This window comes from Schistocerca nitens, chromosome 3 (genome assembly GCF_023898315.1).
Source record: "Schistocerca nitens isolate TAMUIC-IGC-003100 chromosome 3, iqSchNite1.1, whole genome shotgun sequence".
NCBI classification, from domain to species: domain Eukaryota; kingdom Metazoa; phylum Arthropoda; class Insecta; order Orthoptera; family Acrididae; genus Schistocerca; species Schistocerca nitens.
The window spans coordinates 205,487,475-205,511,970 of NC_064616.1; the positions used below are offsets into that span (position 1 = coordinate 205,487,475).

At 41.4% G+C, this 24,496-nt stretch overlaps 1 protein-coding gene across 1 annotated transcript in view; it reads right to left on the bottom strand.

The window, feature by feature from the left end:
- Nucleotides 1-24,496, bottom strand: part of LOC126248149 (methionine aminopeptidase 2-like) — a 135,801-nt gene that overhangs the window by 45,567 nt on the left and 65,738 nt on the right. The window contains exons 4-6 of the mRNA XM_049948885.1: nt 17,237-17,391; nt 11,411-11,648; nt 2,242-2,336 (exon numbers count right to left, since the gene is read on the bottom strand). Coding sequence (XP_049804842.1) covers nt 2,242-2,336; nt 11,411-11,648; nt 17,237-17,391 — 488 coding nt within the window. The remainder of the gene's footprint in view (nt 1-2,241; nt 2,337-11,410; nt 11,649-17,236; nt 17,392-24,496) is intronic.

The following is a 24,496-nucleotide window of genomic DNA, read 5'->3' on the forward strand; positions in this document are numbered from 1 at the left end:
GAGGATCCTCTTCTTGTTTTACATGAAGGAGCACAGGGTGATTGTGGGTGGAGTTCAAAATCTCCGCAAAATAGTGGCCCAACCAGTTGGAGATAGCACTATGACAACATCTGCTATGGTCAGGTTGGAAATTGGGGAATAGACATTAGCCCCAGAGAGCCATCACAGGTTGGCCCACACAACAGAAGAGGGAGTGGAACAGTTAAAAGAACTAGTAAATGAAATCCAGCTAGCTTTTTTGTTATCGCAAAGAATGCGACGACACTGCAGGTGCAATTGTTTATAATGAATGCAGTTTGCCATCATACGATGATGGTTAAAAACACCGAGAGCACGTCTCCGTGCACAAATTGCGTCACAGCACGCCTCAGTCCACCAACAAACCAGGACAAGGTGAGGTAAAGATGAAGTGCAAGGAATGGAACATTCTGCAGCAGTAGGGACAACGTTGTCAAGGTAGTCCACATGGTCATCACAACAGGGGAAACGTTGTTCGATGAAGATCACAAGGGAGGAGTAAAGCCTCCAGTCAGCCTCGGTAGGTTCCCATATAGGTGTGTCTATGGGCGGGGTAGGTGTCAGCAAAAGGATAGCACACAGGAAATAGACGCTCAAGCACATGTCAGAGAGAACGGACCACTTGAGATGACAGGCAAGGTGGACAGTGCAGAAGGAGAGGTCCAAATGGGAACAGGTGTGCATGGAGTCTGAAAGGAACGTGGGCACTGCATGTGAATCCTGCACTTCCCTTTTGCTGCCAATTACTTGCACATGATTAGATGTAGATAAAAAGTAAAAATGTTAGCAAATATATAAATTTATAGAACTTAAAAACAGCCACAAACTATGAAACATTAAATATAACACCAGTTTGCTAATGTATGCCTGTAGTATTTTCAAGCTTATTTCTTTATATTATTCAGAAGCGGTGCAAACACAGAGCATCTGTTTTAAGTATATCGTCACCTGCTCCTTGTGATGAAATAGAAATAAACAAAATAGAAGGTGACATATTTAGAAATATAATATCAATGTACGCACAAATCACATTTTTTAAAAAAATGATGGAATGTTTACATATTAAGATTAAGATAGGAATCTGACACAGATGAGATTGCTCTGGCGAGGGCAGATACACAATGACATGGTGGAGTAGCTGGGAAACAGGGGTGGGGGAAGAATAAAAGATGAAGTGATTACAGAGTGCCGGCCGCGGTGGTCTCGCGGTTCTAGGCATGCAGTCCGGAACCGTGCGACTGCTACGGTCGCAGGTTCGAATCCTGCCTGGGGCATGGATGTGTGTGATGTCCTTAGGTTAGTTAGGTTTAAGTAGTTCTAAGTTATAGGGGACTGATGACCACACCAGTTGAGTCCCATAGTGCTCAGAGCCATGTGTGTGATTACAGAGTGGAAGGTGTGAGAGCAGATTAGTGAAGTGGATAGGTGTGGAGGCGGATTTGGGACACGGACTAGCAGACACTGTGACCAGGATTACAGGACTGAATGATGTGTTGGAAGAGCAAATTAAATTACTTGAAAGTAGATATTTTGTAATCAATCAGCAAAACAATATGGAAATACAAGTGAAAAATGTTTCTATATCTTTAACAACAATATAAGGAATAGTATAGATTGCTACTTGCCATAAATATGACCCCCTAAGTTGCAGACAGTGACAAAGAAAAGGCTGTTACAAATGCAGCTATCGAACAAAGCCTTCCTCAGCAAAGAAAACATACACACATTCACACAAGCAAGCACAACTCACGCACACTTGGCCACTGCCACCAGCAACTCCAATTGGAGACGCCGACGGTGGTGGCCGTGTGTGTGTGAGGTGCACCTGCTTGTGTGAATTTGTGTACGCTTTCTTTGCTGAGGAAGACTTTGGTCGATAGCTGCGTGAGTTGTGCTTTTAGTTGTGCTTGTCGACAACTCAATGGGTCATCTTTGTGATGATTAGCAATCTACCCTATTCCTTATATTACTGTTATTCCAACTTGGAGTTTCTATTATTTGTTTCTATATTCTTATAAATTTCATTTACTATACATTTTCTCACTCAATAATTTCTGTCACATTCAGATAACATGGCATTATTACTCTCTTTGACAAAGATATCATGAGGAAATCAAAATCCTATAAGTTTCTGTAAAATGGTTAGTGCTGCAAACACAGCTATAACAAAGTGCTGTACGAAACATTACCAGTAATTACTGATTGTAACTAGTAGATTCTTACCCTTATTCCTGTATTTGTTGCTTCTCGTACAGCTTCAATAAGTGTATCGTATTTTGGATTGAAAGTCAATGTGAAAGCACAGTCTATTATTCGGCCTGCAACAGAGTTAAACAAAATACATCTTTTATATATTTGAAAAACATTATGTTTCCACCACCAAGAGCTTCTGATAAATGATCCTTTATTTACTACAAGTTTCGCTCTTCAGACTGACTTATTTGCAAATGGGAGCTATACAGAGAAGGTTCTCTCTCTCTCTCTCTCTCTCTCTCTCTCTCTCTCTCTCTCTCTCCCTCTCTCTCCTTTTATCACTACTAACACCTGAAAGCCAGTTAGTAAGATACTGAAATAGTTCAGAAAATGCCTCCCATAGTGCAATGAGTAATTTCATGCACAAAGTAGTAACATTCCATAAAAAAAAGTCAAACATACAGCTGACATATTTTTACCAGAAGACTCACTCATGAAAGACTTTGCCTAATAGTCCCTGCACATGTACATAAAATAAAACTGAAGAATTTTTCTCCCCTCATAAATTATATATGAGCCAAGTAATACTGTTATTATTGTAATATATGTGGAATTTAAAGTTATCTGGCAAAGGAGGATTTTGAACTCAGCTGGGTAGCATCATCCATACTTTGAACAAAATATTGGATATTGCATTAATTTTTGCTCAGTCCCTAATTTGGGCACTCCTCATTGTTTGATTAGACTGCAAAAAAGGGCAGGGCAAGCAGGAGAGAGTTACTTAACCTTCCAACTAGAGATTTATTTGAAAGGATTTTGAACAGACAACTCCAGCATTTATTTGCCTTACAGTACTCTAAAACATTTATAGATCTACACTGGAGCTTCTGGTGTCATTACCTTTCATCTGCATCAACATACACGCTCTGCAAGCTACCGTATGGTGTGTGGCGGAGTGGAGGGTGCCTTACTTCCTTTCCTGTACCCCTCGCAAGCAGAGCGAGGAAAAACAACTGCCTATACGTTTCTGTATGGGCCCTACTCTCTCTTATCTTACTTTCATGGTTCTTACGCAAATTGCAGATTGGTTGCAGTACAATCATTCTGGCTGTCAGCTTGAAATGCTGGTTCTCTAAATTTTCTCAATAGTGGCCCATGAAAAGAGCCTCATCTTTTCTCCAGTGATTCCCACTTTAGTTCACAAGGCATCTCCATAATTTTTAGTTACAACTCTTTGGTGACACATAAGGGTCCACTTTAATTGGATAGCCAGAGGTCACCCATACCTAAAACACTCACACTCTACATTATCTTATCATTGTTGTGGACGAACTTAATGGTCAGGATGTAGAAGATTGGCTTCCTTCCATTTCTCCTGGTCTGCAGTTAGGCCAGCCCATCATGGATGAAATGCTCAACAAAAACACAACAGCTTACGCAGCCTGGACCTCACCATCTTCACTACTGGTCTGTGTGCAGTACTTACAAGGGAACCTCCCCATCGCACCCCCCTCAGATTTAGTTATAAGTTGGCAGAGTGGACAGGCCTTGAAAAACTGAACACAGATCAATCGAGAAAACAGGAAGAAGTTGTGTGGAACAATGAAAAAAATAAGCAAAATATACAAACTGAGTAGTCCATATGCAATATATACAACATCAACGATAGCTTGAGCTCAGGAGTGCCGTGGTCCTGTGGTTAGCGTGAACAACTGCGGAACAAGAGGTCCTTGGTTCAAGTCTTCCCTCAGGTGAAAATTTTACTTTATTTATTTTTGCAAAGTTATGATCTGTCAGTTCGTTCACTGACGTCTCTGTTCACTGTAATAAGTTTAGTGTCTGTGTTGTGCGACCGCACCGCAAAACCGTGCGATTAGTAGACGAAAGTACGTTCCTCTCCAATGGGAACCGAAAACATTTGATCGCAAGGTCATAGGTCAACCGATTCCTCCACAGGAAAACACGTCTGATATATTCTATACGACACTGGTGACGGCATGTGCGTCACATGACAGGAATATGTTGTCGACCCACCTAACTTGTACACTTGGCGAATGGGTAAAAAGATTCTTCTACCTTGCCCGATTTAGGTTTTCTTGTGGATGTGATAATAACTCCCAAAAAAGTGATGAAAACATAAGAGTTTGTCACATAAACTGCAACAAATGAATGCAACAGTTTCACAGTCACACAGTTTTCCCTGTGCTCTGTCAAAACATATGTTTTTAACGTTTTCCAATTTTTTCCGTGTAGACCGTCAAATCCTGCATATGTCCAAGCAAATCTGAACATGTCCTGGAATTTTCGAGAGCGAAGTTGATTGTGTGAGTGCCTGAACTTTGATAATTGACACACGTCAATTGCTAGAAAATAAAAAAGTTAAAATTTTTACTGTAGGGAAGACTTGAACCGAGGTCCTCTCATACCGCAGTCGCTTACGCTAACCACGAGACCACGGCTCTCGTCATATAACATGGTCCTTGATGTGACTTATGTTACACATCGACTATTCAATTTGTATATTTTGCTTATTTTTTTCACAGTTCGACAAAACTTCTTCCTGTTTTCTCGATTGATCTGTGTTCAGTTTTTCAAGGCCTATCCACTGTGCCAACTTATAACTAAATCTGAGAGGGGTGCGATGGGGAGGTTCCCTTGTTAGAAGAACAACAGATTTGACTTCTGAATCCTTCAGGGCTTTGCAGCCTTAGACGTTGTCTACACTGATCACAAGTGTTGCACCGCTGTCCAGCACTTCGACTATGAACAGGTGCAGTCCACCTGCTTAATGTATAGATTTCACTGAATGTACAGAGACTGAGCAACAGTCTATGTTTTGCATGATCCAACAACATCTTGAGATTCTCCTTGGTGATATCATCGTTTTACTGCTTGGCCTATAAATTTACCCTCAAAACCACCTTGTATACTTACTTACTTTGAACTCTACAGATTTTCATTTGTAATGCTGTAAAGCTGGCATATAGTTGGTCAATATGGTGTCTCGCTCCAAACAAGTCCGGTAAACGAAGATTTCGCCACAGGGCAGTCAAAGTGGGACAGTGCACCACAATATGGGCCACTGTCAACCAGGCGCCGCATCGACACTGAGTATTCACGGCGCAGGAGGTAGCCGTGGGTCGCCCAAGCGGCGGAGAGCCACAGAGTCCCTGCAAGAGGCCCGCATGGAGGACTGCCACACATTCGTAGTCTCCTTAATGGCTCGCAGTTTGTTGTGCTAACTGAGACTATGCCACTCCGTCTCCCAAAACCAAAAAACCTTGTAATGTAAAAACCAACGTAGGTCAGTTATTGGAATGCCGATCTCCATAAGTGGTTTCCGTGTTGCCTGCTTGGTCAGCCTGTCAGCATGTTCATTGCCTGGGATTCCGACGTGTCCTGGGATCCACACAAACACCACTGAATGACCGCACCATTCCAGGGCATAGACGGACTCCTGGATGGTCGCTATCAAAGGATGACGAGGGTAGTACTGGTCGATAGCTTGTAGAGTGCTCAAGGAGTCAGTAGACAGAAGTGACTCCCCAGGTCATGAATGGATGTGCTCAAGAGCACAAGATATAGCCACCAGCTCTGCAGTGAAACACTGCAGCCATCGTGCAAGGAATGCTGTTCAATATGTCCTCCATGGACATACGCAAAACCGCCGTGACCATCAACCATCGTGCCATCGGTGTAAATCACTTCATTGCCTCGGTACATGTCAAGATTCGAGATGAAGTGACAGCAGAGAGCTGCGGGGTGCACCGAGTCCTTTGGGCCATGTGAAAGGTCCAGGCAAAGGTGCGGCCTATGTGTACACCATGGAGGTGTACGAGACTGGACCTCGAGTATAGGTGGTAAAGGCAAGGACTCCAGTACGGAGAGAAGGAATCGGATGCGAACTGCAATTGTAAGCCTTGACATGGGCCCCTGATGCGGGAGATGAACCGCCGCGGGTGGGAAAAGGAGATGGTAATTTGGATGCGCAGGAGAACTACGAATGTGTCCAACGTAACTGGCAAGAAGCTGTGCACGCCTGGCCTGCAATGGAGGAACTCCAGCCTCCTCAAGGCCACTGGTCATCAGACTTGTCCTAAAAGCTCCCGTTGCTAGTCGAACGCCACAGTGGCGCACTGGGTTGAGTAAACACAATGCTGAGGGTGCAACCGAACCATAAAACAGACTCCCATAGTCAAGGCGGGATTGAACAAGGGCTCTGTATAGCTGCAGCAGCATAGAGTGATCTGCACCCCAATTGGTGTTGCTCAGGCAAAGGAAGGCATTGAGGTGCTGCCAGCACATCCACAACGAAGGTAAGGAAGCCCAGTCAATCGGGCGGAAAAAACCAGTCCTAAAAATTGGTACATCTCCACTACAGTGAGGAGAGTGTCAGTAAGGTAAAGTTCTGGTTCCGGATGAATGGTATGAAACCGACAGAAGTGCATAACACACGACTTTGCCGCCGAAAACTGAAAGCCGTGGGCTAGGGACCATGACTGCACCTTGTAGATGGCTCCCTGTAGGCGCCACTCAGCAACAGCAGTACTGGTGGAGCAGTACGAAAAGCAGAAGTTTTCTGCATACAGTGAGGGTGAGACGGATGGCCCTACAGCTGCTGCTACTACACCGTTAATGGCCACTAATGATAGATATACACTCAATACAGAGCCCTGCAGGACCCCATTCTCCTGGATATGGGGAGGGGGGGGGGGGGGGGGGGACGACTATTGGAGGTACCAACTTGGACACAGAAAGTACAAAGTGCCAGGAAATTCTGGATAAAAATCGGGAGTGGGCCTCGAATACAACACTCGTATAATGTGCCAAGGCTATGATGTTGCCAGGTGGTGTCATGCATTTTTCATAAATAAAAAAGAATGGCAACAAGGTGTTGGTGTCTGGAAAAGGCTGTTCAGACGGCAGACTCGAGGGACACAAGTTTATCAGCAGTAGAGCTGACCCAGGCGGAAGCCGCCCTGGCGTGGAGCCAGTAGGCCACATGAATCCAGGACCCAACCCAACCGCCAACACACCATATGTTCCAGCAGCTTACAACAAATGTTGGTGAGGCGGATGGGCCGATAGCTATCGACATCAAGTGGGTTTTTGTCGGGTCTGACCACTGGTATGGTGGTGCTCTCCCGCCAGTGCGATGGAAAGATGCTATCGCACCAGACCCAGTTGAAGATCATGAGGAGATGTTGCTTGTAGTCAGATGAGAGATGTTTAATCATGTGACTATGGATCGGATCGGACCCAGGAGCTGTATCGAGGCAATGTGCAAGGGCACTGAGGAGCTCCCGCTCTGTAAATGGGGCATTATAGGGTTCACTGTGGCGTGTAGTGAATGAGAGGATGTTCTCTTCCCTCCGCTGTTTAAGAGTGTGAAAGGCTGGGGGGTATTTCTCAGACTCAGAGATGCGAGCAATGTGCTCAGCAAAGTGCTCGGCAATTGCATTTGCGTTGGTAGATAACACGCCATTTATGTTAACAACAGGAACACCTGTTGGGGTCTGATACCCAAAAGCTCATTAGATCTTTGCCCACACTTGGGAAGGTGACGTATGGCACCCAATGGTCGACACGTACCTCTCCCAACACTCCTGTTTCCACATTTTGATAAGCCGGTGAACACGGGCTCAGAGCCATTTAAAGGCTATGAGGTGCTCCAGGGAAGGGTGCCACTTATGCCACTACAGAGCTCGCCAACACTCCTTAATTGCCTTAGCAACTTCCGGTGGTCACCAAGGGACTGTTTTTCGCCAGGGGCACCCTAAAGAACGAGGGATCGCGTCTTCCACCACAGTAATGATCATCGTCGTCGTTACCTGCTGAACCACCACATCAATATTACCGTAACGGGGGAGATTCAACGGTGACACCAGAGGTGAAAGTTTCCCAGTCCACCTTGTTTAAAGCCCATCTGGGCAGGCGTCTGTGGGTCTGACGCCAGGGCAGTGACAGGAAGATGGGAAGTGGTCACTACCACACAGCCCGTCATGTGCTCTCCAGTGGATAGATGGGAGAAGGCCAGGATTGCAAACCAAGAGATCAATGGCCGAATATGTGCCATATGACACACAGAAATGTGTGACAGCCCCAGTATTTCAGAGTCAGAGGTCGAGTTGTGACAGTAATTTTTCGACATCTCAGTCTCAGAAAGTAAGAACTGTGCAACCCCAAAAGAGGTTATGAGCGTTAAAATCTTCCCAAAGTACGAAAGGTTTAAGGAGTTGATCAATCAGTGCAGCCAATGCAATCAGGGATACTGCAACATCTGGAGGAAGATATACGTTGCAGACAGTTATTTCCTGCAACATCCAAATCCTGACAGCTACACATTCAAGATGGGTTTGAACGGGCACAGGTTCACTGAATACTGAGTTCAGGACATAGACACAAACTTTACCTGACACTCTATTATAGTTGCTACAGTTTCTGTAATATCCCTTATAGCCACAGAGGGCAGGGGTCCGCATTGCCAGGAACCAGGTTTCCTGGGTGGCACTGCAGAAAGCACTTGTAAAGCTTTACAGTTACCGTAGCTCAGCCAGATGGTGGAAAAAACCGCCGCAATTCCACTGGAGGATGACTTTATCGTGAGGCTGGGAAGCCATGAAGTGCACAAGGAGGCAGGTTATGCCTCAGGGTCACCTACTGCCTCTGACTATTTGTAGGCATTTCTATGGTGGATTAAGCATCAGTGAGATCCATGTCCGTAGGGGATGCTAAGATCTCCACTGCATCCTCAGATGCAGAACTGATAGGGAGTGGTGGTGTTGGGGCCACCAGAGGGTCCTGTTTCTTAGCAGACTTCTTAGTTTGCTTGCTCTGTTGCTTCTCTTTAGGGGCTTGCTGGGAAGATTTCTCCGAAGCAGCTTCAGGCACGGAGGAAGACTGTGAAGCTGTTCATCCTGCAACTTTTGGCTCCTTGAGCCACTGGCGAGTGTCCACCGTGGCATTAGTGGAGACAGGAGAAAGGGCCACAAAGGACCCCTTCTGCATGAGAGGAGCTGGAGGAGGCTGTTGCTTCTCCAGCAGTGGTATATGATGCCCTTGCCATGCACCATGTGGTAGCTTGCAGAGTATGTAGATGTAGACATTCACATTGTCATGCAGTACGGTATATAAATTGTCTGACCAACAAGGTTTTTTCCACGTATGAAATAGGTGAAAATTTCATTCCACTGCATACTACTTGGAAATGTACATCACATATGTTTATAAATCTGGTTGGCTCCTGTCAGTTTCATCGTAGTCCTAAAGCTGATTTTTCTAATATTTTTGTGAACATGGCAAAGGTCTACATGGATCACGTCGTTTAAGTGGTTTTTGTGCTTCCGCAGCTCAAGTGGAGAAAGCAGAGTAATAAGGCTGTATTATGTCATTCTCACTCAGCGGAGTATTCTCACAGAACCTCTATTTCATGCCAACAGTGTAGTAGTTGCCCAGTGGTGACAACAGCCAGAACACCGACAGCTCCTTTCAGTTTAACTTTTAAAAAAATTAATAAAAGCTTTTAAAAATGATTTTAAAAAAATCAGCAGATGATAATTTGAGGTATTATGAAAAACTAAAAAATGTTTTCTTTGGAATAAAAAGATAGGTAGGGGTACCATGAGACAGTAGAAACTATATGGCTAAGAGAGAGAAAAAGAGTATGAACGATAAAATGTATCATCCAGTTATTACCGAATCAGTATACACAATAAAGAGGTTTGTGAACAGTTATGCTTTTTAAGAATCACATTAATAACTACTCCAGGCATGTTGATTGCTGTTCCAAACAGTCCCACACATTTTCTATGGGTGATTCAGCAGGCCAACTGAGATGTGATAGGGTGTTGCAAGCGTTTTTCAAAGCAGAATGTATATGTGCAGCCCCATGAGCAGAGCTGTTGTGATCTTGGAAGACTGGAATGCCTACATCATACTCATCATGAAGGCGCAGAAGAAGGGGCTGCATTTGCTCGGCAATAATGTCGAAATAAACATCCTAGTTCACGTTCACAGTAATCTGAATGAGTGGAAACAAGTTACAATATAGAAAATACCCCCAAAATATCTCAAAACCACACCTGGCCTGCATTCAGCTGTCAGTGCACTCGACACCTCACAACATTTGAAAAGACACAATTCTTCAGACCACATAGCTGACTAGCTACCATTCAGTTTCCGCATCGTTCGACCCAGAGGAGACACTCAGCTTTATGTGCCCCTGTCAGCAATGACATTTTGTAACATACTGGACTCCAAAGGTACATTGCATGCACTTCCCTCTGTAACGTCTGCTCAGTAATCGGTTGAGACATACCTGCTTTTCCTGACAACAGCAATTCCTATTGGGCCTGAAATTGACTGTAACTGATGAGTTGTGACACTCATCTCCAGTCATCTCAGCTATAAACTTTCTTAAGACCACATTGTTCTTGCAACACACCACAAGGCTTCCAGTCATATACCATTCCTCATAAACGTGTCCGACAGTCTGTGTTGACACACGGACAAATCGAGGAACTTCACTGAGGGCTACTTTCTGCCATTATATCACATCTGTACATCGACCCATCTTAGTGCTCCGATCTGATACAACCAACAAGAACATACACAGCACTTCACTGCCACACTTTGTGCCAGCAGCAGATGGTTCATACCACTTCTAAGCTTTCTACAATGCTCCTAAGTGAATGGTGTGCTCTTGGGGGGGAGGGGGGAGGGGGAGGGCAACTAATATTTTGTCCAGTGAGTTTATTTGTTAGTAGGGCAGTTGTATTGTACAGTTTGTGCTGCAATGTTAATTTTTAAAACTGCTGCAAACGTCTCAACAAGAAAGGCCCTTAGGAGCATTTTATCAACTGTGAACCATATATCCTGCTTGACAATCCATTCCACATTCACAAATATGATGATTACTGCAGTCACCACCAGCAACAACAGAACGATAATAATAATTACTTTCACAAAAGAAAATATTATACCCCTCCGACAAGCATAATGTACTATCCCCTCTCGAGTTTGTGAACTTATTTAGTTTACACGTATTATGTGCTGTTGTGTTTCCTAGGGCAAATCAGAGTAATTTGAGACATATATGAGACTAAATGCAAATAAGAATATAAAACTTACTTCCAAAATTAAAGTCATAAACTGTTTTTGCATAAATAGGATTGCCGCACTTGACAAACTTGTTGCTTACCATTGATGTGAGTTCCAAAATCTATCTTCGTAACATCATCGTACAACAAAACAGTAGAATCACCACTGTTTGGTGTATAGTGAGCTGCACAATGGTTGCGAGAACATCCAGTAGGGAAGGCCAGACCCGCCTTCAAACCATTCTCCTGAATCAATTTGCGAGCTACTGATTCCAGCTCCTCACAAATTTGTATCATTGTCATACCAGGTTTCACCCACCGCCGAATGTATTCTCTGGTCTGAAAACATAAATCACTAATAACATGTAATGGCTCAGATAAATGGTTTATATAGGTGATATTTTATATTGCATACCAACATGATCTTCAAAAATTTATGGCATCATAAAGTACATATGGGATCAATTTCTATCTCTGAACAACGGAACGCCACATTATCTTCGACTGTTGACAGGTTCCAATATTCCTTCCTTCCTTCCAAAACAGCCATCGAATTACCAATGGCTTCTACTATCTGCACGATTTCCTTCCTTTGTGCAGATCGTCATCTTCAAATAATGTATACCTGGCACCTTTATAGTACTGTTTATCCCCCCCACACACACACACGACAGTGGGAAAGGAGGGTTACATGCCTCCTTATGAGCTGTCATACTAATTTTATCTCCAAGAAGGATTATGTAACAGGCTGTAGATTATTCATAAATTCCAAAGCAAAAGCATTTCTTGGAATTTTCTGTGGATGTTTTTAGGAGCCATTTCATTTCTTTTTTGAATGTCCACAAGTTTAAATTTTTCAGCACTTCCATTACACTCTCCTGTGACATAAACACGCCTGTTACCATTCGACTGTACTTCATTGTACATCCATAATTTCGCGCGCGCGCACACGCGCACACACACACACACACACACACACACACACACACACACACAACTTCATACAAGCCTTCACAATAAGCGTAAAATTAATCTGATTTTTCTCATCCCTGCTGTTTCATGAGATGAATGGGGAAGGACGTAATATGTTGCCCAATTTCTTAGAAATCTCATTCTTCGAGTTTTCACAATATACCACTACATTATGCACAACAACTCTCTTGCAGTATCTGCCACTGAAATTAGATGAGGATCTCCATAATGTTCCCGTCTTTACTAAATGAACCCATGACAAAATGCACCACTCTTCTTTATCTCTTTTCTTAATCCCATCTTGTAAGGCTCCCGCACTAACAAAAAAACTCTTAGGAACCAGCCAAATCATTGTTTTGTACGTCAGGTTCTTTTGTGCATTCCTTAGTGTTCTCTCAATGAATTTCAACCTGGCAATTACTTTTCCTATAAAAACTTTTATATGATAGTTCCACTTCAGGTGGTCATGAACTGATACTCTTAGATATTTTACTGTTGCCAGTGATTTATTGACAATCATGTAACTGAACAATCTACATATTTATGCACAACAAGTAAGGACAAGAAAATTTTGCAGAAATGATACAGTGAAAAATAAATAGAAATCTGCAATTTCCAGGGCCGACTGTATAAACATCACTGACTGGAGATCAAATTTGACACTGGATGAGGAACTGAACTATGTTCAGGACTCAGCTCTATTGTATAATGCTAAACTTGGCTCCACCTAAGTAGGTTCAGATTTGATCTTAGGTAGCATGCAACATGCTTTGCAACATGGCTAACATCGGCTACTGACACAATTATTGCACTTCCACCACACATATTTATCATACATTGTAGTTATGCAGTATTTATTTGAAGGTATCATGTTATAATCATGGGAACAAGTGGACAGAAAAAGGAGTGATCATCAAATTTCTCTCAATGCAAGAAAGACTTGCTGCTGGAAGTTGTGTTGGGCCAGTACAATGATATCTCTGGGGGACATCACTGTAACAAACAAGGTAAAGGCATGGAGAGAAGTTGCTGTTGACTTTAATTCTCTCATAAGTTTAATACCTTATGGACAGCTCTGCAAGCTGTTGCTATGTCTGCTTTAAACAGATCAACAAGCAATATCTGAAAGGTTCCTGTGGCGTAAAATCTTAAGGTTAACAGCAACATGCACATTGCAGTCAGTGGTTAGTTTCAACAGATAGTCTGAGAGCCTTAGTTACAATTGCTCTACAATACTTTTCTCCACATGAAACCTCAGCTTAAATGACTTGTTACTTAACTCCAAGAGCAGGTTCACCCTTTCACGGAATGTGTGGGGAGCTCGTTTGGTCTCGTCATCATCGTCCTCAGTGGACAAATCTGAATGCTCAGATATTTGTAAAGTAAATGAAAGGAAACAATGTAATTCACATCACATAGGGTTATTGCACACAGAATTTTGCCCAACAGTGGCCAAGAGCACTTGGAAAATGGAAAGTATGGTATGGTTTCAATGATATGGAATGGCATGGTGATGATGTTATAATTATCTTTACGACCAATAAAGTAGAGAAAGTAGTAACAAATGGAAGAAAAAGATTCCAGAATTGACATGGGTTTGAACACGTGATGATCTGCACTGCAGTCCACAATGCAACCTCTGAGCCATCTAAATGAATGAAGCACAAGTATGTGGTTAGTGTACACCAAAATACAGTACTTGCTTATGTTCTATTTATCAATGCAAGTGGAATTGTCATCGCAGTTTAAGGACGTGTTAGGTAGTTAAAAACTTAATACAAATTGCATAGTTACTGCTACTTGAGCTGAAAGAGAACACATACAAGTGGTGATGAATCATTATTGGCTGCCGTCAAAATTCCCACACTTAACTGTTTGCTGCAAATATTCGGAATTTTCCTTTCCTAATCAGCTACCATGTGGGTATAAAATGCCTCTGAACTTATCACATAAATTATGAGTCATCTCCCATGAGCTGTTATGAGATTGATCATTAAGTACACACTTTAGGCAGTAATTTCCTTAACCTAAACTTCCACACCAAAAACAGTATTTTGAGCGTCATCAGCGTAGGAGTGGCATAGTCACATATTTACTTGCCATTTTAATTTTAATAACTTTTTTTGTTATGTCAGCTGGTATCTGCCAAAAACAAAAGCAATGAATCATAGTGTCACTACACTATAATCTGATGATCAGAGCTGAACCCGACTTTGAATTGCGAATTTTCGGTGACTTGGCATTTCCAGATTAAGCTTGATCTAAGGTCGTTTTCCGTCTTATCCTAAGGCTAATTGCTTTATACACTGGCCCTAAGTGGTACAACACAAAATCAGCAGTCTTTGTGAAATATCACAAAATTCCCTATTTCTGCATAAAAATGTTGTAAATGAATGTAGCAGTTTACTAGTGTTGGTAGACGATTGTTATCGAATAGCAAAATTGTATTCCCCCCCACCCCCACCCCCCCCACCCCTCCCCCCTCCTTCATTACACTGAGAATTGGGTACAATCTTAAACTAACAGTTGATTTCCTGTGTAAAGACCTCTGGCTCTAAATTGGCCATCAAACTGAAACATCCTCCTTCTAATGACCACTATTCCAGTAACAGCTTTAGTTACCAACACAACATTTCCTGACAATTTTGCACAACCTCCCACGTGAAATAGGGCACATTTTTGAGAAGTGTTTAATGCACTGCATCAATTAAACTACATATTTTTTGTAGTACACAAGTATAAATATGAAAACACCAAATATCGCACTTTAGTTGTGCTAACATGTAAATCTACACTATGTTTGGTCACATTTTGACTTACCGTAGACCCCAGTTTACACCACAGATCACACGGTCACCACAAACTTTAAACATGAATGGTTACAATCATATTGAATAAATATTGAAATAAGCATTCTCACTGTTCTGTTTTAATGCCAGAAGCACATTTGCATGTAGTCATGTGGCCTGTGCTCTGATTCACTAATTAGAGCAAACCGAGCAGGTATGATGTCGATTTATGCGTTTGTGAAGCTCGAGTGCTGTAATTGGCACTTTTTGTATTTATAAGTGTGAACCACCAAAAACTTGCAGTTTGACTGACGCGCTGCATTGAAGATCTCCCCAATGCACATTATTTTTGGTACAATTTGTTGTGCAAAAACATCTGACTATCTGAATTGCTGAATGAAACTACACTGCGTAACAGAATTAAACGATCACTTTTTTGAAACCCCATAACTGTCTCCCACTGTTTCACTTTAATTTCAAATTTGGCTCAAGCATGCCTACAGCCTTCCTCTGTAATGGTACAAAAGCGTGGTGCCCTGTGACATCACTGATGTACCTTCATTCACAATGCATGCAATTTCAGAGATCATGCCTCTGTACAGTTCACAGGCCTCCTGGCACACTCTGGTGGGCCGCCAAAGAAACAGTGTTATTTAAGCAATCGCACGAGTGCTCGTCCTATACTGTAACCTGTATTACTGTTGTCCAGTCAGTGTGTTGAGTGCTACACAGAACCTGTACTTCTTGTTTGTTCTTGCTATGACAAACTTGATGACAAGTGAGGGTTACATTTTCTCCAGGTGTTCATGTCAGTGCTGAGTCACCCAACAAACGTCTTCATGGAAGAAATCCTCCAACATATCATTGCCCAACAGCAAGCTTTTGTGCAACAGCAGCAGGCTCTCGGCACCGCCCTCAATCCAGTGTCATCTGCATGTTTGCGGCAGGTTACTCTCCTATCATTTTATCATCGCCCTTTCTGGCATATGATGAATCAGCTGAAGATTCAGACTCCTACAGTATATGGTCACACCAATATTTCCATGTTTTTCGTGTGGGCAATGCTAACCCAAGTAGGGCTTTCTTTCTTGCCTGATCTGCAGAGTGTGCACTGATATGAAACTTCCTCGCAGGTTAAAACTGTGTACCAGACTGAGACTCGTACTCGGGATCTTTGCCTTTCGCAGGCAAGTGCTCTACCGTCTGAGCTATCCAAGCATGACTCACGCCCCAGCCTCACAGATTTACTTCAGCCAGTACCTCGTCTCCTACCTTCCAAACTTCACAGAAGCTCTTCTGCAAATCTTGCAGAACTAGCACTCCTGGAGAAAAGGAGTGCTAGTTCTGCAAGGTTCGCAGGAGAGCTTCTGTATAGTTGGGAAGGTAGGAGACGAGGTACTGGCAGAAGTACAGATATGAGGACGGGGCATGAGTCGTGCTTGGGTAGCTCAGATGGTAGAACACTTCCCTACGAAAGGCAAAGGTCCTGAGCCTGAACGACCACTTTTACTTCACTCTGTACATATCTATCTAAAAAAAATATTAGAGCATCAACCAATTTTTAACCTTTTTTTTCCAAGGCATAGTTGTTTTGCTGCCCTTAGTGGGCAATGTGAGCGTTCAAAGGAACAGTTTTTTCAGTGACATTTTCAGTGGCTATGTCTTGTTAAAAACAACTTTCTGTTGACAGTAAGATACATGTTTTGTCATAATACACCCAAAAATTGTTGTATATCAAACACTCTTCCTCATTTGTGAACAAAACTAACATAATTATATGTGACTTCTTGTATTGTAACCAACCTGCATATCTCTCTCTCTCTCTCTCTCTCTCTCTCTCTCTCTCTCTCTCTGTGTGTGTGTGTGTGTGTGTGTGTGTGTGTGTGTGTGTGTGTGTGTGTGTGTGTGTGGTTAAATCTTATGTTGGCTTTTTTATATTTTTTATCTACAGAAGACCATAGAGGCTGAAACAGTAGTGTTGCTCAGTAATTAATTAAATTTAATGTACAATAACTTTACAAGATACAATTAAATGGAAAAATGTCAACAGAGGATTTTCATTGCTATCAAGGCTAAAAAATGGAGCAGTCTTGGAACATTACCTTAATTTTGTGGTCACATATGTAACTAAAAATACAATAAATCTACGTATGATATGTCACCTACCTGCCGGTGAGCTTCTGCAGCTATTCTAAATTCATTATAAATGTCAATGTTCATGTGGTCAATTGCTTTCTGTTCTTCTGAAGTGACACGCTGCCTAGCAGTACGATAGTCTCCAATAACGGGATAGTCCAAGCATTGTCCTACTGGATAGAAACCTATAAAAAGGAGAAAGGCACTCAAAGATTTTTAGTCTTTCAAAAACTAACATTCACTTGACATCCTGAGTACAGAAAAAGATAATTGGTGTATATGACAGACATCTCTAAACTCTCACTCACACTGACTCTCTCTCTCTCTCTCTCTCTCTCTCTCTCTCTCACACACACACACACACACACACACACACACACACACAGAGAAATAAAGCCCTATAGGACTCCGTACACACACTACACTCCCGTGAGCATTTCACTGAAGAGCATTTTTAATACGGCTGAAATTTACAACAACATCATCATCCTTACAATACAAAAATCACTAATGGTGTCAGACTGTTTCAACAATGCATGTGCTGAAAAACTTGTTTGCAAATTGTCAGGAACTATCAGGTATTGGTGCGTGAACAAGTCAAGCCGACTGATTGCAAGACTGAAGTATGAAATTACATCTTGAAACCTTAGTGTTCTTGTGCGAATCAACACCTATCACAGAAGCACAGATGTTTTTTAAACACACTTTATTATGTGAAATGTCACCGTTATTTGCAGTTGTAAATAAATTAGTCTGGTTGTAAGAATGGTTTTTAATTTCTTTATTGCATAATTATGTTCTTGTGCTTAAGTCAGATTACACAAAAAATTACAGTTCTCATAATCATGCAAAGTTGGCAAATGATTTACATTTGAATTAAGGAGCCTTTACAGTGGATGTGTGTATAACTTTCTACAAACATAAGCCATTTATGGTGTTAAGGACAAACCTTTTGATGAAGCCAGGTGATCATTATTCTGTAAAGGCATTAAAACATAACAAAATACTACTTTATGCCCCACGGGCTATACAGCCATGGGTTAAAATTAAGTAATTGTTCACTTTTTAGAGTATAAAAGGACAAAATACGAGGGCAGTTCAATAAGTAATGCAACACATTTTTTTTCTGAAACAGGGGTTGTTTTATTCAGCATTGAAATACACCAGGTTATTCGCCAATCTTTTAGCTACACAACACTATTTTTCAACGTAATCTCCATTCAATGCTACGGCCTTATGCCACCTTGAAATGAGGGCCTGTATGCCTGCACGGTACCATTCCACTGGTCGATGTCGGAGCCAACGTCGTACTGCATCAATAACTTCTTCATCATCCGCGTAGTGCGTCCCATGGATTGCGTCCTTCATTGGGCCAAACATATGGAAATCCGATGGTGCGAGATCGGGGCTGTAGGGTGCATGAGGAAGAACAGTCCACTGAAGTTTTGTGAGCTCCTCTCGGGTGCGAAGACTTGTGTGAGGTCTTGCGTTGTCATGAAGAAGGAGAAGTTCGTTCTGATTTTTGTGCCTACGAACACGCTGAAGTCGTTTCTTCAATTTCTGAAGAGTAGCACAATACACTTCAGAGTTGATCGTTTGACCATGGGGAAGGACATCGAACAGAATAACCCCTTCAGCGTCCCAGAAGACTGTAACCATGACTTTACCGGCTGAGGGTATGGCTTTAAACTTTTTCTTGGTAGGGGAGTGGGTGTGGCGCCACTCCATTGATTGCCGTTTTGTTTCAGGTTCGAAGTGATGAACCCATGTTTCATCGCCTGTAACAATCTTTGACAAGAAATTGTCACCCTCAGCCACATGAGGAGCAAGCAATTCCGCACAGATGGTTCTCCTTTGCTCTTTATGGTGTTCGGTTAGACAACGAGGGACCCAGCGGGAACAAACCTTTGAATATCCCAACTGGTGAACAATTGTGACAGCACTACCAACAGAGATGTCAAGTTGAGCACTGAGTTGTTTGATGGTGATCCGTCGATCATCTCGAACGAGTGTGTTCGCACGCTCCGCCATTGCAGGAGTCACAGCTGTGCACGGCCGGCCCGCACGCGGGAGATCAGACAGTCTTGCTTGACCTTGCGGCGATGATGACACACGCTTTGCCCAACGACTCACCGTGCTTTTGTCCACTGCCAGATCACCGTAGACATTCTGCAAGCGCCTATGAATATCTGAGATGCCCTGGTTTTCCGCCAAAAGAAACTCGATCACTGCCCGTTGCTTGCAACGCACATCCGTTACAGACGCCATTTTAACAGCTCCGTACAGCGCTGCCACCTGTCGGAAGTCAATGAAACTATACGAGATGAAGCGGGAATGTTTGAAAATATTCCACAAGAAATTTCCGGTTTTTTCAACCAAAATTGGCCGAGAAAAAAAATGTGTTGCATTACTTATTGAACTGCCCTCGTAATAAGTCACTAGAGTCATTAGAAACTGTTTTGTTTAAGGCATGGTATAATTATCTTATTTTGCCATGTATTTAATGTAGTTCTTAAAAGCCTTGAATTTAAACAAGATGCCTAGATTCAATCAAGCATGCAGACATGGGGTTAGAAATCGTACATTCAGTTTACGTAAAGTTATTTATACTATTAGGTTTTCACTGACTGATTCCAAATCATGACTGGTTAATACTTTAACATCTATCTGTGTTCCAGAACTTAAAGTCTTATCCAAATTGTATGCAAGACATGCCTAAAGTATGTTTAGCATGTGGATATAGCATTGAAACAGATGCACACTCATTCGTACCACACTTACACCGTTAGAGATTTATACAGGCAAAACTAACTAATTTTCAATAAAAATAATTGTACATCTACATGAATACTCTGCAATTCACACTTAAGTGCACGGCAGAGGGTTCATCAAACAACATTTGGATTATTTCTCTACTGTTCCACTTCTGAACAATGCACGGGAAAAACAAACAGTTACATCTTTCCACGTGAGTACCAATTTCTCTTATTCTATTATGATTATTAGTTGTTCTTACATAGGCTGGCAGCAAGAAAATATTTTTTGTTTTCAGAAGAGAAAGTTGTCAATTGAAATTTCATGAAAACATCTCGGTGCAACAAAAAACACCTTTGTATTAATTACATGCCAACTCAAGTACCATATCTGTGGCGCTCTCTCCCCTATTTTAATATAATACGAAATGAGCTGCCCTTCTTTGAACTTTTGATATGTCCTCCATCAGTCCTCTCTGATATGGACCCCACAATGTGCAGCAATATTCCAGAAGAGGACAGACAAGATTGGTGTAGGCGGTCTCTGGTACAACTGTTCCATCTTCTAAGTGTTCTGCCAATAAAAAACAGTCTTTGGTTCACCTTCCCTGTAACATTATCTGTGTGATCTTTACAATTTATGCTGTTTGTGACTGTAATCCCTAGGCCTTTAGCTGAACTGACAGCCTTTGGATTGGTGTGATTTATCATGTAACCAATATTTAATGGTTTTCCTTTAGTACTCATGTGGATGACATCACACTTTTCATGACTTTAGTAAATGTTAAGTGACATCATCATCTACAAACAAACTAAGACGGCCGCTCAGGGTCTGTAACACTACCTTCGGGAATGCCACTTATCAATTTTGTTTTACTCAATGACTTTTCGTCAGTTACTGTGAACTGTGACCTTTCTGACAGAGTACCACAAATCCAGTCCCACAACTGAGACGATACTCCATAGGCATGCAGTTTGATTAGAAGCCGCTTCTGAGGAATGGCGTTGGAAATCTAGAAATACAGAAACAATTTGAGATCCCCATTGAAAACACTCATTACTTCATGTGAATAATGGGCTAGTTGTGTTTTACAAGAAGGATATTTTCTAAACTCATGCTGACTATGTATCAATATACTGTTTTTTAGGCACCATATTTATACGATTATAAGACAAGGGTTTTTCCCAAAATCATCATTCAAAAAATATGGATTCATGTTATATTCACAGATTTAACTATTGCTGCTGAGGTCAATGTTTTTACATTGACTAATAGATTAATGTAAGAGTTGTCTTACATTTACAGATGTAGCTTTGGCTATTGAGGTTTTGTACAAATTTATTATGAAGAATCCTAAAAGTTAGGGCTTAGCAAACAATACTTTCATTTGAATAGGCTCATGATTTCGTAATTCACAAGAACACTCCATGCAGTAGTGGTGACCTTATGCAATCACGCTAGTGCAAGGTATACGCGAGAAACTATGATCTAGGTACTATAACAATATAATGCTCTGTTTAAAAACTGACATTTTTGTGAATCACAGGATGAAATACCATAGCTTTAAATTCTATCAACTTAAAAACTTTAGTTGTATTTGAACAAGTTTGCAATAAAAGTTCACGTACATGTATGGGCACTGTATAAGTACATTAAGGCTGCTTTTTAAGTAAAGGTAACATTCAAAGGCAAATATCTTGCCCTCAGAAACCATGACTTAAGTCTGAACCCACATCAGTATTCTATTTGGTTATGAGAAACTATAATGATTTAATAAGTGGGTTGCAAATGAGAACTTCAGTTGCTGTTTGATGTATTAAACCACCAGAGAAAAATGTCACCAGCTTTTAGAACACGGTGGAGACATTAAGATGAAGCTAGAAAGAAAATTAACCCAGAGTTAAATGTCTAACAAACAGAATAAATCACATTGAACTGACAGCAATTGTCATTGCAAGAATAAAGTACAGCAGAAAGACTCATTGTGGAGATACTACCAACAGACATCACTAGCTTATGGAACGGGCAAAAGTTCGAGGTTTGGTCTGACCCGATTGCGATCTTTTATTTATGTATTAGCTGCTGTTGTTACATATGACTAGCACCTAGAATATATTGCCTTCGGTGTGTCAGTATTAACCAGCCTGGTTGTTACTATGGTGAGTGCAGGGAGGGGAGCGAGCTGGCAGTAAATTTCATCATGCTGCCAACTATGGGAATCTATATCACATATCTGGGCTTTTTATAAACATCTACGATGTTTAAACTGGAGTTTGCCTGAATACATATTTACTCGAAATTGAACTGGCTTTAAGACTAGCCAAATACTAAATAATAGCATACATTTCTGTTAGAAGTCTAGACTGAGGCCAGTAGCATACTTCCGTATTTCATTTGGCAATGTTGTTGATGCTCACCATGAGGTATGATGAGAATGATATGGGGAGTGTCAGCTGCTGGTTCTACACAGCCAATAAGAGAGCAGCGGGCACATGATATGTTTGGAAGCAATAAACATTGCTATTCTCACTTCAACATAGAAGCAAAATCCACTGTGTGTTCAGGAAAGAAACAGCTTTCTTCCCAAATCCCAACATAACCACAACCTCAGAAATCCCAACATCTTCAGAAGAAATAGCCAAATATTTGTGACAACAAAGATATAATATTCACAGTTGTCCTGATAGGATGATAATTAAAAATACTGATACGACAGATGACGAACTAAGAAACAGAAAAAATGCAGTGAAGATAAAAATTATTGGAAGAATTCCTTTTTGTTTATTTTATTTCTCCTTATGTTATCAAAATGTAGACAATGAATAAATGGCACAAGTTTACAACAGGTGTAATGTTAACCTTTTAGGCAGATACCTTACGTCAATAAAAGTCTGTAGTTTTGATTAGACAGAATTTGCCAAAAAATTATATTTTTCTTAAGGAACCTCACAAAAAATGGGGGTCGCCTTATATTCAGTGTCATCTTATACTTGAGTAAACACAGTAATTTGTAATGTTTGAACATAGTGTATGTTCCAAAACATTACTGCAAATCATCATCAGTGGTATGCGTCTGCCATTTCAGCAGATTATTCATATTGCCATTCTTGAGCATAGGTGTGACCTGTGCAACTTTAAGTATGGATCTTCCATCAAGTAAGTTGGTGTATATGACCACTAAGTACGGAGCTATTGTATCAGCATAATCTGAAAGGAATCTAACTAGCATACAGTTTGGACCACAGGCCTTGCCTTCATCAAATGATTTAACCTGCTTCACCACACCGAGGACATCTACTTCTAAGTTATTCACAATGGCAACTGTTCTTGAGTCCAATTCTGGAATAGTGACTTTGTCTCCTTTGGTGAAGGAATTTCAGAAAACCATGTTTAGCAACTCTACTTTAGAGGCACTGTCACTGGTAACATTACTATTGCTGTCAAGCAATGAAGGTACTGATTGCGTCTTACAGCTGGTGTACTTTCCACACGACCACAATCCCTCTTAATTATCTGCCAGGTTTTGAGACAGAGTTTCACTGTGGGAACTATTAAAAGCAGCTCCAGTTGAAGTCCATGCTAAGCTTTGAGCTTCAGTAAAAGACTGCCAATTTTGGAGGTTCTATGTACTTTTTTTTTTTTTTTAATCTGGCATGTTTTTTTCATTGTTACTGAACCAAGGTTCTGATCTGTTTAGTGTACTAAGGGGGATCAGTTCCATTTCTTCTTAATTTATTTGGTGTAACTGTCATTGATTCTATTTCTTTCAATTTCTACCACATCTGGTTTACTCTTACATATTCACTTTGGAAGGAGAGGAGATGGCTTCTTAGGAAGGTATGAAGCTAATTTTTATCTGCAGTTTTCCAATAGACATATTTTGCATTTATTTTTGGTGGATTCTGATTTTACGATATTCAGTCTTACTACAAAGGCCTTGTGGTCACTAATTCCCGTATCTATCATGATGTTCTCTATTTGCTCTGATTATTTGTTGCTAAGACGTCAAATATGTTTTTGCAACCATTTACACTTTGTGTGATATTGCAGTTTCTGTGTTGTTCTGGATTACGATGCAAAGTTCCTTGGGACATAGATGCATGTCTGAAGGAACAGGCACTGTGGCGACTACAGCAGTTATGGAATACATGAAAAGTATTCACAGTTGCAAATATGGACAACCATCATCTGTACACTGGAATGACAACAATGAAAATTTGTGGCGGACCACGATTCAAAACTGCATTTCCCACTAATTGTGAGCAGTGACCTTACCATTTGGCTATCTGTGCATGACTCACGGTCAGTCCCAAACTTCCACGTCATCATCCACGCGTCTGCAACCTGTGCTCTTACATCCATTATGTATATCCCCATACAGGAGACATTCTGGGTATGGCTTTCATGAAGTTATATGGGCCATGTACCCAGATGGCTGTTAGTGTGATGTTGCCAATACTCAGACCGAAGATGCCATTTCATTTTAATCTGTTTTATCTACTGATAGTGATATGGGTGTAAATCTTAAAGAAGATA